General features: G+C 61.9%; 1 protein-coding gene across 1 annotated transcript in view; it reads right to left on the bottom strand.

The window, feature by feature from the left end:
• The window catches only part of ADAMTSL2 (ADAMTS like 2), a 34,999-nt gene that overhangs the window by 8,890 nt on the left and 8,609 nt on the right, over positions 1–17,500 (bottom strand). The window contains exons 9-12 of the mRNA XM_077774661.1: positions 15,728–15,903; positions 9,526–9,874; positions 7,381–7,744; positions 2,905–3,002 (exon numbers count right to left, since the gene is read on the bottom strand). Coding sequence (XP_077630787.1) covers positions 2,905–3,002; positions 7,381–7,744; positions 9,526–9,874; positions 15,728–15,903 — 987 coding nt within the window. The remainder of the gene's footprint in view (positions 1–2,904; positions 3,003–7,380; positions 7,745–9,525; positions 9,875–15,727; positions 15,904–17,500) is intronic.

Genomic DNA, 17,500 nt, shown 5'->3' with positions numbered 1-17,500 from the left:
CTCACGGAGATTTGTTAGCATCAGTGAAGGACCACGTGGGGTTAGGGTTTGTTGTTGCTGCTGCTGCTGTGTGTGTGTGTGTGCGCACGCGCACGCACACGTGCAGGCGCACACGTGTGGGGTGGGGTGAGGGGGTACCCAGCCTCCCTGAATAACTGAGATAATGGAGCCCTCTTCAGTGGGGCTGCCAGTCCCCGGGAGGAAGTCAATTTCCCCATTGATGGGAAGGCCCAGCCGCCTCACTCTCCCTTTCCAGCGGCACGTGTCTCAGAGCTCCTGCCTCTCCAAGCCCCGGCCCTGGATGGAACGGAACAGCCTGAGAAGCAACCCTACATGGGGATTTTTCCTTCTTTCCATAAAGGACGAGCCAGGCTTAGCCCTCTGGGGCAGGGGGGGCGGGGGGAGGCTGCCTTCCTGGCCAGGTCTGCTTGGGATGTTCCAGGCCTCAGAGACACTGGCTCTGGGGCCCAGGGAGGTCCGGGGTTGGGGACTCACAGACCCTCGCCAAGCACCCGATTATCCATTCTGTCCCCACTATCGAGTGGAAACACGGCAGGGCCACACGAACACTATCAGACTCTCCAGCCCTCGGCTGGGTCACCCCCAAGTTGGGAACCTCCCTGAGATGCTGGGAGAGTCCAGGCACCAATCTTCTTCATTACATCAGTCTTGGACACAGAGCTTTTCAAACCTGATGCATGGGGCTTTCTCTTTAAGCAAAAGCGAGCAAGGGAACGCCTGGGTGGCTCAGTGGGTTAAGCATTTGACTTCGGCTCAGGTCATGATTTCATAGCTTGTGAGTTTGAGCCCCGTTTCGGGCTCTGTGCTGACAGCTCAGAGCCTGGAGCTGCTTTGGATTCTGTGTCTCCCTCTCTCTCTCTCTGCCCCTCCCCTCTTCACACACTGTCTCTGTCTCTCTCTCAAATATAAATAAACGTTAATTTTTTAAAAAACCGAGCAGGGCACCCCAGTGCACAAAACACAGATCAGCGTGCTGCACCAGCAGAGGACTGGGCTCAGGTCCACCGGCCCAGTCCCCCGCAGCCCCCCCAGCCCCCCCCACGCCGGAAGTGCCAAGGGACAGTCTGAAACCACAGCTGGGCTCAAGCTCAGGCTGCGTCCACAGTCGCCTGCATTTCTGTTGCTCCAAAGAGCATCGTGAAAGACAGGGACTGTCTGCAATGGAGCTGGCGCGAGAGGCAGGAGATCTGCCCTGACGGCCCTTCAGAGCCGAGCGCAGGGTGCCGCGGGGCCCCTGCTGTGTGCAGGCGACTCTGAAGGACATTAGCACAGACACTCGTGCCACGGAAGGTTTGTGACCCCACCACCACCCAGCCTGGCCTCGGCACTCCCTGCAAGATGGGATTTTGAGAGTAGTTGGCCACGGTCATGAGCTTCAAATCCAATCGAGCTGACGGGAGGAGGCAGCAAGGGAGGCCATTCAGCCGGGACCCAACTCCACCTTTTCTGCCAGTGCCACTTGGGCCCAGCTTGGTGCCTTTGCAATGATGGGGAGCTCACCCTCTAACGGGGCCATTCACTCACTCCTGGAGAGCCTCATCTAAAGCAGGTCTTTTCCCAAATCTGTCCGTCTCACTTGTTTTCTTTGTTCATCCTATGGGCCAGTTGGACCACGTGAGACAAATCCAGCCCGCCTCCCCCACACCTGGCCACTCTGTGAGTGACCAGAAGCCGTGTCATGTCCTCCTTGGGGACTGTACCCCCCAACCCAGGGCCAGGAATCAGGCCCCTCACCACCATCTCAGGCAACGTCACCTCCCCAGGCAGCCCTGTGTGCAGGAGTAATACATTTTACGGGTAGAAAATTGAGGCTCAGAGAGACCACGCACTTGCCGAGGGCACATGGCGTGGTGGGCCAAGCGGTTCAGCTCCCGCGCTCAGCACACAGCCTGCAAAGCTGGCCTCTGCCCTCCACATTCTGTGCGCCCCGCACCCTGCTGGAGGGGGTCTTCAATAGCAGAAGGGGCTGCAGCTCCTTAATGGAGAGCAAGTTCCAGGGTGAGCAGGACGTAAGGACCCATGGCCTGTTCCGAGCCCCCAGGGCAGGCTCCCCAGCCCCTTCCTCGGTCATCTCCTAAGGTGCCAAGCAGGACTGCAGGAGGCATGGCCAAGCCCCCCTGGGTCCACGAGGGCTCTGCCTCATCTTCCTCACTGGCCAGAGGCTGCAGGGGCCAGTTTGGGGGGACAGGGGCAGGGTAGGGGCAGCATGCGTTTTTAGTGGCAGCCCCAGGTGCTGGCCAAACTCAAACAAGCAGTGCTGGGCACAGGCGAGGTGGCACTCGGGGTCTCCCACAACGTTTGCCGCGGGGGGCTGGCCCTGGGTCTGACACTGAGCTTGCCGCCGGCCCCAGGGGAGGGACCCCAGGTCCCTGGTGGCTGCGGCCAGCGTCTGAAGGGGCGGGTGGCCACCAGCCATGCGGGCGGACAGACATGGACTCCAATCCCAGCTCAGCACCCCTAACCACTAACCACGTNTTACCCTCCTACCTGCCCAGCTCCTAGACAAGGTCCTAGAACCTGTCCTATTTCTCCACGGGTCTATTTCCCTTCCTAGGTTGCTGTAAACAAAAGCGAAATCCTCCCCGCTTGAGATGTCGTAGTTTTAACCACAGGGACGTGAGCTCTCACGAGACACCACATGAAGAACAGCGGATGAGGGAGCAGTCTCCACACTCGCCCCCTGGGGGGGGCTGGGCCTTCCTGGGTCCCGCACGCCGTGAGCATGAGGACACGGACCCCCACCACCTCCCCCCTCCCGGGTCAGGAAGCCACTAGACAGCTCCCTGCGGCGGGCAGTTCGGGGCCCCCAGCCGGTGCGCGGCCCCGTGGCGCCAACCCCACGCGGTGGGGGAGGAGGGAGGGGGGCTGAGCAGAGGCCGGTACCTGTGGTGCAGGTGGCGCTGCAGGGCTCATGGGACGAGAGCTTCCACCGGTACATGTCCGCTGGGCTCACGCCTTGCTTGCGCGCCTTGGGCCTAGTCCTGGAAGGGAGAAGCGGAGAAGGGGACGGGCGCTCACCGAGGGCCGCGGGCACACCTGTGCCGACCCTGGCGAGTCCCCACAGTCAGGCTCAGCCGCCCACTGTCCAGAGCAGAGGACAGGAGGGGGCCTCACAGGAAGGCTGGCTTTAGGACGTAACAGATGCTCTCCTTTCTCCTGCCTGGATGGGTGACAGTCGGAGCTCACGGCGCTGGAGCTGCTGAAGCTCCTTCTGGGTGGGGGCGAGCTGGGGGCCCCCCTGGCATGGCCACTGCGCCCGGCATGCACGCACACCTCCCAGGGCTGCCTGCTAGCCTGGGCCGGCGGACTCCTTCTCCCCACCCCCAGGAGGGACCGCAGACGGCACCTTCTACGCGGAGAACGTGCCAGGATTCTCCCTCCCAGCCTCCCTCAGCCGGGACTCTGCCTGAATGGGGACACTGGCCATTCAGCCTCCGAGTATCAAAACAGAAAAGCTCAGTGGCAGACAGGGGAGTGGCCGGTCCCCTCCAGACGCCTCTGCCCAGGTCTGTGATGGCTGCTGGTGTGGGGAAAGCGAGTTGGGTCCGCGCCAGCAACCGGCTACGATTCTTGGCTGGAGCGCGGGCGGCTGAAGCCAACTATTGTTAGGACTGTTTGCTTCTTTGAACCAGTGGTGTGCTGGGGCCCACCAGGTGCAGGCTGGGTTTGGACTCAGCAGGGGAGGAGGGAGAGGGCGGCAGCGGCGCCCGTCAGAGTCCCTGCCTCCACACGGAGATGTAGCACAGAGCTTGAAGGCGCCCACGGAGACCTGCGGCCGCAGACGGGGACGTGGGGCGATGGCCTGGCTGACGGGACACGGGTCAGGCCCCCGCACTCCTCTTGCACAGGATGCTGCCCTGGCGCCCAGCACCACTGCCCGTCCTCCAGAGCTGACACCCTTTCACAGGGCCTCCCTGTGGACACGGGCACACGGGTCCCTTCCCAGGGACCTTGTACCACCTCGGTGGTTGGGCTTAATGAACGTTTCGGGGCATCCGTTCCGAAGGGCTTTCCAGTCGATTCTGTGAACCAGACATTGGTTTGGATCCCACGGGGAGCTCGCTCCACATCTCGGGTTTCACAAGCGGGTGAGCTCGGACGTTCACTTTTGTAGGAATGTTCAGTGCCCTGAAGGTGCAACTTGCTCTGAGAACCAGGAAAGAATCCGCCCACCACGGCCTTAAGTAATGAATCTTCTGATATGGCTACGCAACCCAGGGAGGGGGAGAGGGGTGAGGGGCGGAGGAGGAGAAAGCAGGGGGAGGGGGAGCAGGCCATGAGCTGGTGGCCGGTTTCAGGGCCGCTCAGAGCCGCTGAGCCCCTCACCTGCCGGCTTCATGACCAGGGGCCAGCCTTCCCTTTCACAGATTTCGGGGGGAAGAGGAAGGTCCTCCTCCCACCTCCTCAAGAATGAGAAAAAAAAGTTTAAATGCGGTTCCCCCACCCACTCAAGACCTTGTCATCTCAGAGCAAAGGAGCCGGAGAAACCTCCAGGGCGCACCCAGCTCCCCTCGAGGCCTCGAGGAAGGACTTGATTTGTGAATGCCTGATCCGAAAGCACCGAGCTTGCTGGCTGGGTCCCCCACCCTCCTTTCGATGGCTGTGAACTCTCCCCAAGAGCAAAGAGAGATGAGAAGGTCCCAGCCGTGCCCCACCGCCCCACCCACCGGGGAAGCTAGAACCTTCTCCAAGTAATTACACACTCCTCAGCCAGCCGGCTGCGTGACTCATTCTGAACTCGGGAGAGAGCGGCCGGCTTCAAAATAACCCTTCAGGTTTTAAGCACAAAAGGTATTTCTGGAGGCGCCGCCCACACCTCACTCTTGCACGGGCACACGTCATGCCAACCAAGCCCCTCCTGAAAAACCCTGATGGAGTCTGCACAGCAGCGGAACCCCTAACTCGTTGCGGAAGGAAGCGCGGGCCCGTCTCCAGCAGCCCCAGGGCGCGAGGCTCAGACCCCGCGGGCGGGACCCTCCGGGGGCCCAGGAGAGAGACCCTGCGTCTCCCTGTCTTGCACGCTGGTTCCCAACGTCTGCTTCTGGTGACCAGGGGCCTCCCTTGATTGTTCGAGGCTGTTCTGGGATGAAAATAACCTTTCCTTTCTGAGCTGCCCCTTTGATTTCGGCCTCTGCCGCGCAGACACGACTTCCTGTGTTTGGACAACGCTCGGCGCGGTGGCTATTTTGGCCTGGTGGTTTCCCTGCGGCCGCCCTCAGCCCTTTATCTCCAAAGACCATCTTTGGTCTCGGCTCCGCAACACCCTTTGATGGCAGCCGGCTGGAGGCGCCGCCCGGAGTCACCACGGCGGGACCTTCTGAGTGTGGACCGTCCATCGCACTGATTTCTGCCTCCCTGAGGCCCTGAGAGCCAGGACCCCTGCGGGGTGAGGAGCAGGCTGAGATTCACCTGCGGAGGGCAGGACAGACTCTTGAAAATGTGGCCTAGGGACCCAGAGTTGTGCACGACCTGGCCTGGGAGCCCTCGGCTGCCCGACTGGCGGGCCCTCACTCAGGGACGTGGACAGGGAGTCAGAGACATGCCTGAGTCACACGGGAAGTGCAGGGCACGCGGCTGGGGGGGGTGACCCAGTCCCGGGCTCTGTTCAGGCCGCAGGCTGCATTAAAACAGCAGGGCCTCTGTGCTGCCCCCACACCTGTGGAGGGAGGGACGCCGACTCTGGGACCTGTGGAGGGTGGGGGGACCTTCTTCAGTCCCCGGGAGAGTCCCGTCCCTGCCCTGGAGGCTCACTGAACTACTCGTGTTCTATTTCCGGAATCATTCCCTCGGGGCCTCTGGGATGGACTGTAATCCCCCAGGCACAGTCCGGGACCTGAAAACAGCCCAGGTTAAGGATGCGGGAAGCGGGCTGGGAGCCTTCAGTAACCGGCTGGGTCCCACCGGCAGGTGCCGACCCCCTGTGAACCCCGGCCCCATGCCTGTGAACCCCATGAACCTGGCTCTCAGACTCAGATCTGCACCTCGAAGCAAAGCCTGTCATTCCGTTCAGCCGCTGGGTCCCACGCGTCCCCCAAACCCCACACCCTGCACATTTTTGGGCCCCTGGTCTGGTGAGCAGACAGCCCTGGTGGGCCCTGGGGGGAGAAGGGCAGCCACAGAAGGTTCCAGAGCTTTACTCTGTCCACATTTGCAAACAAGAATTCCACCCGGAGCCTGTAAGAGGTAACAAGATGTGCCCCATGAGCCTGATGCCCCATCGGCCCCTGCAACAGGGGGAGGGGCCTTGGGGGGGGGGGCTCAGAAAAGAGCTTGAGAAAAGCGGTGGGCACCTCATGGGCCGTGGGGGGCCCACTTTGCAGCTCTCGTCCCCTGGGTGAGAGCGAGAGGGTCACCCCAACCTCATCAGCTTGTGAGTGAACCCCAGGGCCTCAAGGAGGCCCCTCTCATCCTCAGCCCTGGCCAGGGCCCCCTTCGTGTTTGGGGTCTAAAGTCAAGGGGTTTGGGCTGATCTTCAGAAAACAAAACAAAATCCACTGAGTCCTTCCCACCCCCAATCTCCACGCACGACCAATGACAGCTGAGCCCGGCTCACTCTGCTCAAAGCAGCCTCACTGCCCGCTGAGCCTCTGGGAGACAGTGCAGGGACACTCCAGGGTGGCCATCGTCGGCCCAAGGGACCCGGCCCCAGAGACTGTCTCTTGGTAAGGATGGTGGCAGCTGGGGCCACCCTGCTCCCGACTGCCGACCCAGGGCCAGCCACGACTGTCCAGGTGTCCCGGCTGTAACTGTCCACGTGTCCCCAGGTGTGACTGTCCAGGCGTCCCCAGGCGCATCCCAGCTCTGGGGGCCTGGCCCAGGTAGAGTCTCACTGAACCCTTCCTAGAGGTAGCTCTGGGCCCTGAAGCAGGGCCTCATTCCCAGTGCCCGATTCCGGGGTCTGGCCCCTCCCCACCTCCTCTGTGGCCTGCAGCGAAGGGACCCCACGGCCTCTCCCCACCTCCTCTGAGGCCTGCAGTGAAGGCTGGTGCCGAGCCACTGCACGTTCCGTGAGCTGCCCAGCAGCCATGTGCGCAATGACCGTCCGGACGGAGAGCCCAGGCCTGCAGGCATCTTAGCCCGAGCTTGGCCCACAGTGAGGGCTCACAACTGCCGGTGTCCACCCCTCCCCCCCGGGACCAGTGTCAGAGCCGCACGCGGACTCTCAGCACCCGCTTTAACCCGTGGGCCAAACCTGCGGGGAAGACTCACTAAAACCCTCTGCTGACGTCCTGCTCAGATCCAGGGGGCGGGGAGCCTGGGCAGGAGTGACTCTCCCCCATGGCCCCGGGGGTCTGGCCTCACCTACCTGACCCGCCCCGGCTTCCCCAACAGTGGGGGGTGAGGGGGAGCCCCTCCTACCTGGCCTTGTGAGTCCTGTTCCCGGCCACGGCGGGGAGGCTGGCGCTGGCGTTGGGGAACGGGGCCTCGGAGGAGGTGTTAGTCACTCTGTCGCTGCTCAGCCCCAGGTAGGACCCGTTGAGCAGGTAAGCGCCGGCTCCCTCGTAGTCCATATAGAGGCTGTCAGCCGGGGAGCTCCTCGGGGCGCCCTGCACAAAGATGCTGTTGCCAGTGTCGTTGAAGGGGAGCTCCCTGGAGTCGGAGCCTGCGCCCAGGAGCTGGTCGGAGATGGCATTGGCAGAGAGGAGCTGCTGAGAGGGGAGACGCGCGTCCACCTCTGCGTCATCCTTGTCCCCCGCGAGAGCCGTCCCGGTGGCATTGCCGTCTACGAGGGAGACAGGTGGCTCACTCTCAAGTGCTCCCTTGTGTGGGCGCAGGGCCGCCCATGGGGGCGGGGTGGGGTACCGTGGGGCAAAGACCTGAGCCGAGAGGCCCCCGGAGGCAGTGAGAGGGCACAGACCCCCAGGTGGGCGCGTGCACAGGCTCCCGAAGGGAAACCTGCAGCGGATTACACAGGGTCCCCTCGGGGCGCCTGGGGGCTCAGTCCGTTAAGTGTCCGACTCTTGGTTTCGGCTCAGGTCAAGATCTCACGGTTTGTGAGCTCGAGCCCCGCGTGGGGCTCTGTGCTGACGGCGTGGAGCCTGCTTGGGATTCTCTCTCCCTCTCTCTTTGCCCCTGCCCTGCTCACTCTCTATCCCTGTCTCTCTCTCTCAAGATATATAAATAAGCATTTTTAAAAAATAAATAAGTAGGGGCCCCCTCAAAATTCACACCTGCCCCGAACCTCGGAGTGTGAGCTTATTGTTATAACCTCATAAAGGTGGTTAGGACCTCAAGATGAGCCATCAGGGACTCAGGGCAGGCCCTGTAGCCAATGCCGTCCTCGGAAGGGAAGACAGGCAGAGACACATGCGCAGAGGAGGGGGCGTGTGACCACGGAGGCAGAGGCTGAAGGGACGCGGCACCGGGGGCCTCCAGAAACCGGGAGAGGCGGGAAGGGCCGCCCCCATCCCCTGGAGCCTCCAGAGAGAGTGTTGGGCCTGCTGACACCTTGATTTTGGACTTCTGGCCTCCAGAACTGGGAGAGAATGAATTTCTATTTGTCGTGAGCCCCCAAGTTTGGGGTGATTTGTTACGGCAGTCCTGGGGGTTAATACAGCCTCGAAGGTGTCTTCTACTAGAAGGCTCTCGGGGTCCTGAAAACTGGAGAGGCCGTCCAGACAGCCCTGGTGACCGCTGCACGGCCCTCAGGAACAGGGCCAGACTCCGGGTGTGGATCTCAGGGACACTGACACACCCCTGCATCTCGGGGACCCCGACATACCCTTGCGTCTTGGGGAACCCAACACACCCCTACACTTCAGGGACCCCAACATACCCCTGCATCTAGGGGACCCCGACACACCCTTGCATCTCAAGGACCTTGACACACGCCTGCATCTCCAGGACCCTGACATACCCCTGCATCTCAGGGACCCAGACACACCCTTGCATCTCAAGGACCCCAACACACCCTTGCATCTCAAGGACCCCGACACACCCCTGCATCTCTGGCTACACCTCCTGCTGCTTCCCTGAAATCTGCCCCACTAGGCTATCTGTCCCTCAGCGGCTCTCTCTCACCCCACCCCTCTCCCATAGCCTCACCCAGCTACTCCTCACTGGTTCCCAAACCCTCAGGTCAGGGGCCACCCCCTCTGAGAACTCGGGGTCCCCCCATGCCCCCTCGCTGGCCCGTTGTCCCCTCCCAGAGCTCTTGCCAAGCCGTGGCGTGCTGTCTGTCTGCATCTACCAAAGGAGCAAGCGCATGGGCTCTGAGGTCCGACTGTCCAGGGTCCAGCTCGCAGCTCAGCCATGGCCAGGGGAAAGCCCAGCCTCCACCTAAGCCTCAGCCGCCCCATCTGTCAAGTGGGGACAGCCGTATCCACTGGAGGGAATGGAGGAAAGCAGGGCATGAGCGAAGGGGCCTGTGCTGTGCCCGTCCCAGGGAAGCTGCCGGTAGGAGCCTCTCATCAGCCTCGTCTGCGGGCCGCAGGGGCCTGAAGACCCTTTGCCCAAGCCCCCCTCCCTAGGAAGCCCCCATCCCGCCCCACCCCTCCTGGTTACCTCGGAAGCCCTTGCCTCTGGGGGGTCCCTCGCAGGCCCCGCCGCCGGCCTGCTCGCACACCTCGTTGGTCTCCTGGCCCTTGCTCAGACCCAGCTCGATCCCTGGGCCCAGGTGGCCGAATAGCCGGTGGTCCAGGCCCAGCCGCTCCGAGGATGCCTCGCCGTAGGAGGAGCTGTTGTGCCGCAGGAAGCCCAGGAGCGCGGCGCCGTCCAGTTCCTGGCCCTCGGCGCTGTCCGAGGCGGGCTCCGAGAAGCTGTAGTAGACGGGCTGCGCGCGGCCGGCGTGCGGCGGCTGCAGCAGCGTGTACTCGAAGGTGATGGAGGGGCTCCTGCCATTCTGGTTCCACACCTGGGACGGAGCAGAAGCGGCACCTCACCCCCGCTGGCCAAGCGGGGGGCGGCCCTCGAGCCCCTGGAGGAAAGCTGCGCTCCAGTCCCTGAGCAGCCCCTGCTCGGCCACAGCCACGCCCTTCCCAGGGGCGCACCCTCGACGGAAGGACGAGGCCTCACCAGCCAGCGCTGTACCTCGCCACAAGGGCCGCTGGCCCGCAGAGCAGGGGCGTGCCCAGGGCGGGGGCAGAGGGAGCTGTCCGCTGGAGGCACAGGCCGGGAAGGGCGCACGGAGCGCAGAGGATGCTCTAGAAGTAATAAAGCCGACGACAACCCCGTCTGCATTTTCTTCTCACCCGGACGTGCGTAGCTCTGGGAGAAAGTGCCAGCGTGCCCCCAGGGAGGCTCCTGGAAGCTTGGAGAAAGTGAGGCCACCCTACGGCCGGAGGATAAAGCCAAGGCAGGTGATGGGAGCCCAGGGGGCTGGAGAACCCACCAGGCAGCCGCTTCCTGCCAGAGCGCCTGGAGGGTGTCCTGGTCACCGGAGTGAAAAGAAATGTGCCAGTGAGAAGGCACAAACATCACTTCGAGGGACGCCGTTGAGTGACCTCAGCCCAGGGCAGATGGGAGGAGATGCTCTTACAGACTCCACCCCCCGCCAATCATCAGGAGAAGGGAAGCTGATGTGGTGGCCAGGAGGCCTGACCCACAGAGACACACAGGGGACAGGACAAAGGACTCCCAGGGACAAATAAATGGGACCAGAAAAGGAGATTCTCAATCTGTAAGATCAAAAGGCATCAAGAGTGGATATTCAGGGGGTGGAGGACATATGTCGCAGGAACATCTCAGCTCCACCCGATTTCCTGGGCCAGCATTCGGACCCCGAATCCACTGAGTGATGGAACGGCCCGGTCCCCAGGACAAAGGCCCGCAAGTGTGCATGGTGATGACCCTCCCAGTTCCTCTCCCAAAGAGCCTACAGCCGTTGACTTGGTTAACTGTTTGCTGGAGAAATGGATAGACATTTGGGAACCAGGGTCCAAGTTGTCATAGTTTATCAGGGACCCAAAGCATCATCGCTGCCCCCTGTTAGTGTGAGAGCTTGTGGGTGACAAGTAGTGACCCAACTATGGCCCAGGCTTGGCTCACAGTGTGTCCAGTGGGGCTCACGCTGGGTCCAAGGCTTAACCAGTTCCCAAGTCCATTGCTGGTGGTTGGCTCCTGAGCCTGTAGCGTAGAGGCTACCGTAGCAGGGGGAGCTACGTGGAAGCCGGTGACCCCAGCCCCTGACCCCCAGCCCCATCCAAGAGAGCGAATCCAAAACAGTATTGCCTCCTGCGCAAAATGCAGAGACCAGTGCCCCTCCTAATGTTACCTGAGAGACGCAGGGTGGTGATCCCCGCATCCCTCACCTCACTCAACAGTGTGGCCCCTAGGGCAACTAGACAGACCCAGGAGGACGGCGGGGAGCCCCGGCTACAGCTCTGTGACAGATACGCTGTTTTTCCCGGAGCAGAACAACATGACCTCAAGTTGATCACATGTGGCCACTAACGTGGCAAAGACCTTCTTTTCCACCCCTGTAGGGAAGAGGAGCAGAAGTGGGTTTTGTTCACCCGGTATGGACAGCAGGATACATTTGCAGGATTGCCCTGGGGCTGTGCTAACTCCCCACTCCACAAATACACGACAGGGGCCTGGACCTTTCTACAGAACGTCACACGGGTCCTCGACATGGATGGCATCACATCTATCAGGCCAGCTGAGCAGGAAGTGATGAGGGAGGCCTTGGAAAGCCCATGTCTTCCAGGAGACCTTACGTTCAACCCCACGAAGATCCAGTGCCCTGCCCCCCCCCAGCCCAGGGCAAGCCAGGACTGTCCTCAAAAGTAAAGGACAGAGTCCTGCATCTCATTCCTTCCCTTATGAGGAAGAATTTTGGACATGGCATGTCACATATCCGGAGACACTGATCCAGTCCATACACTGGGGACCGTAAGAAGCTGGCGGCTTTCAGTGGGGTGCCTGAGAAGAAGGGGCTCTGCAGCAGGTCCGGGCTGTGGTATGAACAGCCTGCCTCTTGGGCCACAACGCCGAGCTGGGTCTATAGTAATAGAGACCTCTGCGGTGGGGAGAGATGTCGTGTGGGCTTTCTGGAAGCCTTGATAGGAAAATGATAGCGTAATCCCCTCGAGCTCCGGCAAGCCCGCCATGCCGCCCACCACAAATAAATATCACATCTTTTGGAAAAGAGCTGCTGACATGCCACCGGGCCCTACTGTAGCTGGAAACCTCTGGCCACAGGACATCAAGTGGCCCGTGCGGCCAGAGCTGAACTCCCCCAGGTTACTCAGCCGGGAGGGCCCAGCAGCCATCCGTCATATGGTGGAGGCGTTGCATCTGGGATCAGGCACAATCAGAGCAGAGGACCAGACCGCCGTCTCAACCGGTGACCGCAACCCTACCCTGGCATCGATTGGCACCCAGCGACGGACGCACGAGGTACCGTTACGATGAATTCGTAGAGGAGAGACATGGCCACTCTTGATTCAAGGATGGGTTAGCTTGGTACGGGGGGAGGCGTACAAGCTGTTTCACGAGAGCCCCGTCCAGGGGTGGCTTCAAAAACACTGCACCGAGCGGAAATCCTCCCAGGGGGCCTCACGCATGGGGGGATCATCTAATGTGTAGGAAGAGCCGCAGCCCGAGGAAGAGCACACACGGGCTCATGGGCTGTGTACACGGTGTGAGTGGTTACTCAGGATCCTGGGTGGGACGGGCTTAGCTGGGCGTGAGGAGGCCTGGAAACGGCACATGGGGACAGGTCCTACCACAGGCGTCAGAGGTGCGTCACCGTGTCCCCTGTCAGTGCTCACCCGGGAGCGCCCCCCATGGGAGGGGCACCGAACAGCCAGGTTGTAGGCGGCATGGCCCTGCCAGCCGACACGGGCCAGCCTCTGCCTTCGGTCCCCCCACGGATGGCACAGTAAGTGCATGAATGGAATACCCATGGTGGCAAGGACGGGAACGAGGTGTAGCCCCAAGGGCAAGGGCACTCACTCACCTGCCGCAGCAGGCACAGGGCAGTGAGATGCACTGGGCCTACCCTAGGCTGCGTCACCCGGGAACTGCCGCCCGATGGGACCATACACAGTGAAGCCATGGTGCAGCGAGAGACAGCAGGACGCTGTGAGGACGAGGTGCCGGGCGCCCCCCATGAGGCAACATACAGGAATCACCCGGACGTAGTGCTTTGTCCCCAGCGGGCAGACAGCGTGGCCCAGGGAAGCACAAAATGGGAGTCGCTTCTGCAATTGTCCCCAGTGACCCAGGGGGCATTTGGGGTTTCTGGCCCCTGCAGTTTAGGGTCTGCACGTCTACAGGTCCCGATGCTGGGGACCGCTTCCGCAGATGGTAAGCTGTGACCGTGCCACTTGGCACCCTGTGCCCCGAGGGCAGCCAGAAAGGAGTGGCCGCCCCAGCAGGGGGATCGACCCTGACCACAGAGCCCGTGTCGGGATGCTTCAGCCCCAGGTCAGGGAATATGTCTGGTTCCCTGCTGCCCCACTGGGCTCTTCCTGGTATCCCCTGCCCGTGCCAACGGGCCTGGAGAGCAGGATCCCGGGCCCCTCGGGCAGGAGGGCCTGGGACACCTGGCCGGGTCAGCCACCTAGCGGAGCAGAGGAGAATTCAGAGTGGGTAGCGCAGGAGACAAGTGACTGGCTGGAAGCCCCGGGCCAGCCGCCGGTCACCTCACCAGCCTTCCCGGGGAGGAACCCACCAGAATTCTAGAGGAGCCCTTCCTGCTAAGGTGGACGTGTTCTAGGTACCAGTGGGTGTGGCGGCGACCCCCAGACCTCACCCTCCAGGAGCTGCCCAGAGGGTGCTGGGGACAGTTCATAGCCAGACCTCCCCCAGGAATGTCCCTTGGCCAAAGAAAGCTGCCCCTCCTGAGGTCACACCCAACCTTGTGGCTTCCGACAACTAGGCCACGCCTCGCTGCCTCAACTCCAGGAGGCTCTGAGGGGCCACTGTGACCCCAGAGCCCCCGCTGAGATCAGCTAAGGCTCTGGTCACCCCAGCACCAGGGCGCAACATCTCCCTCTGTCCATTCCTGTCCCCCTCACCCTCTCACGGCCACTGCTCCTGACACAATGCCCTAAGCCTCACTGCACACAGACCGTCCGTCACGGGGTCAGCTTCCTGGGATCCGGACCTGAGCACAGCTCCAGGCAGGGAGAGAAGCCAGGCAGCCGGTCAGCCCCAGGGGCAGCTCCAAGGAAAGATGAAGAAATACGTGGCCCCCGTTAGATTCTGGGGCCATCCAGGGCTCTGCAGCCAGGCAGCAGTGGGGGTGGGGGCACCATGATTAGAGAACTCTCCGGCAGAGCACCAGACACAAGGGGCTCCGGCCCCATGCTGCCTCAGGCCCCAAGCCCTGCCATCCCTCTGTGCCCATGTTTCTTCGCCTACAAAGCGAGGCTGTAAATGCCCACCAGGGGAGGATCCGGAAATCATACCAGCTCAGCTGGGTGGACTGTGGCCCCGCTGCACCCCTCAGCTTCCACTAAAACCCGCAGACCTTGAAAAACATCAGAAACTGCCCATCTGGACGTCACTTGCTTACAGGGACACGTCCTCATATGTTTCCTCGATGTTGGGGCACCACGTGGCAACGACACTTGTATCTAGACACTAGCCATGGGAACGCTCCCAGCGGGCAGAGCAGAGCAGGCCCAAACTCTCTCCTGCCCTCTCCTCACCCCCGTGCCGAGCCCCGAGAAGCTGGGAGCATCCAGGGGGAGAAATGGGCAGCGGGGGGCCACAAGCACTTCTAGGCGCCCTAGCACTGAGGACAAGGCAGAAATGCCACAGTGTCGTTGGGGCCAGGAGCAGGGAAGTACACAGGGGGTGTAGACCCCCAACTACGGAGTGAGGAGGGGTCCTGCATCCCTGCACCCTCATCTGCTTCCTGTCCTTAGCAACCCACAGACCCTGATGACTGCAGTTTCCTGGTATGCCAGTCACCAGGGCCACTAAGGACAGCAGCAAGTGAATGAATGAGTGAGTGAATGAATGAGTGAGTGAATGAGTGAGTGAATGAGTGAGTGAGTGAATGGGTGAGTGAGTGAGTGAGTGAATGGGTGAGTGAGTGAGTGAGTAAATGGGTGAGTGAGTGAATGGGTGAGTGAGTGAGTGAATGAATGAGTGAGCAAGTGAGTGAATGGGTGAGTGAGTGAGTGAATGAGTGAGTGAATGAATGAATGAGTGAGTGAGTGAGTGAATCAGTGAGTGGGTGAGTGAATGAGTGAATGAGTGAGTGAGTGAGTGAATGAANGAGTGAATGAAAGAGTGAGTGAGTGAATGAGTGAGTGGGTGAGTGAATGAGTGAATGAGTGAGTGAGTGAGTGAGTGAATGGGTGAGTGAGCGAATGAGTGAGTGAATGAGTGAGTGAGTGAGTGAATGGGTGAGTGAGTGAATGAGTGAGTGAATGAATGAGTGAGTGAGTGAATGGGTGAGTGAGTGAGTGAGTGAGTGAATGAGTGAGTGAGTGAGTGAATGGGTGAGTGAGTGAGTGGGTGAGTGAATGAGTGAGTGAATGAGTGAATGAGTGAGTGAGTGAATGAATGAGTGAGTGATTACTGAGCGAGGGCTGAGGCTGTGGGCGGCTGGGTGAGCGCGTGAATGGGCATGTGAGGCACACATTGACGGGCTGAGAGACTGAGTAAAGGCATTAGAGCCCGAGTGCACGGATGCAGGAGGAGTGACCGGGCAGGACCCTCGCTCGGCGGGAGGAGACCCGGCCTCGTGCACACACGCTGGGGCCACGGCTCGGCACGGCCGGCCCGAAGCCCGCGGCTCACGCACCATGACATTCAGGCCCTGGTTGGTGGGCCCCTGTGCCACTATGTACTCGATGCCGGTCTCGTAGACGTCCATGGGCCGCCGGTACTTGACCACGGTGCCCGCGATGTTGAAGTTCTTGGGGCTGTCCACCTTGAAGTTGCCGTTGAAGAAGTAGTAGCCAGCTTCGTCCGCAAGAGCTAAAGGGGCACAGGGCAGAGCCACCTGGTCACGCGAGCTGGACGAGCCACACGGAGGACGGGGCGGGGGGGGCAGAGAGCGGCCGGCTCACCCCCGCGACCCTCCCCAAGTACCCTGAAGACAGGACCCCTCTCGCGGGGGACTCAGAAGCTCTGACTGTGTCCAGCATGTGGCCCCGGCCAGCGAATGCTAGGGAGATGTGAACGCACTTTCCCATCAGTCTAAATTGTCCGGGAGGAGGAGGTGGCTGGCTGGGGCCCATTCGGTCCTGTCTGGTCACCTCCAAAGAGGCCAGGGTCTGCGAGGTGATGAGCAGCCTGAGGGCGAGGAGGCCAAGCAGACGGGGCGGTCAGTGCCCGGGAAGGCGCGCTCTGGACAGCAGGTGTTGGCCAGCTCAGGGCAGGGCCATCGGCCTGGGCCCTGCCAGAAACTCACCGTGTGACCCTGAGTACCTCCCCCCAGCTTCCCACCTTGGGAAAGGGACCTCAGTGTGCTGTGTGCCCACACTGAGCCCACGGCAGCCCCGGCCTGCCTGGCCCAGGACGCTGTCCCAGCGGCACCGCAGGCCCTTCCGGGCCACCACCCCAAGCTGAGCAGCTCCACGCCGTCACCGGGAGCCATGACCTTCTGTGGCCCGTGCTGCCGTGACCAGGCCGACCTTCACACTCAGCCCATTGTCCCAGGCGCGGCTGAGGGCAGCCGGGCACATTCGTAGTTGCCCTCTCATTGAGACAGGGTGTGGGTGGACACTTGGAACAAAGGACCTCAGAAGGACGGCCACTCCCAGGGCCTGACCCAAGCCTGATGACGCCCAGACAGCAGGAACGTGCGTGCCGCCCTCAGCAGCCGCTCTCCTGCCAGCCCCGGAGGGTGGGACAGCTCTCTGCAGGGCTGGGGTGATTGCTCGGGGCGGCTGGCCCTGCCCCGGGGCTACGGAGGGCTAGCGGGGTGCTCGGGGCCCGGGGACGGGAGTGAGGAGACGGGCCCCACACTGGGGGAGGGGGGGGGACAGCATGTCTTTCAGAGGGTGTCCTCAGAGCCAGTCCCGGAAGCTGCCCAGAAGGAGGGGAAGAGTTCAGTTCCCGGAGCTCCTGATGCAATCCGAGCAGAGGAGACGGGCCGTCCGTTTATTACCAGGCAGATGCAGCAAGCGAGACCCGTCTGCCGGAAAAATACCCTCAGCGTAGCGAGTAGCAACGTAGAATAACGTGAGTGAGGGTCCGAGCTGTGCCCACTGGGGTGTGCAGCGGGGCCCCCCCGGGTATGCACATAGGGTTAAATCCCAGCGGCATCCACAGCCTGTTTCCTGACAGTGATGACCTTCCTTCCTGCGGCTCTGCCTCTGCTCCGAGGCTGCCCTCGCTGTTTCCACGCGGCTGTTTCAAGAGCCATTACTTTGCAGCCAGCTCTGAGAACACGGTGTTTCCTGGCCTCGCCACCGCCCCGGCGGGGGACAGAGCCACCGGCCTGGCCGAGGCCTGGTTCCTGAGCTCGGCTGGCGGGGCCTGGGGCCTGGAGTGTACGGACCTGCCGGCATGGGGGCCAAGAGCCCAGGTTCCACCCTTCAGCAGAGTCCCCACCCCCGGCGCCCCCTGA

This window comes from Crocuta crocuta, unplaced genomic scaffold (assembly GCF_008692635.1).
Source record: "Crocuta crocuta isolate KB4526 unplaced genomic scaffold, BGI_CrCroc_1.0 scaffold458, whole genome shotgun sequence".
In the NCBI taxonomy this organism is placed as follows: domain Eukaryota; kingdom Metazoa; phylum Chordata; class Mammalia; order Carnivora; family Hyaenidae; genus Crocuta; species Crocuta crocuta.
Note: the sequence above shows the minus strand (reverse complement) of the source record. Positions and strands in the feature narration are given on the sequence as shown.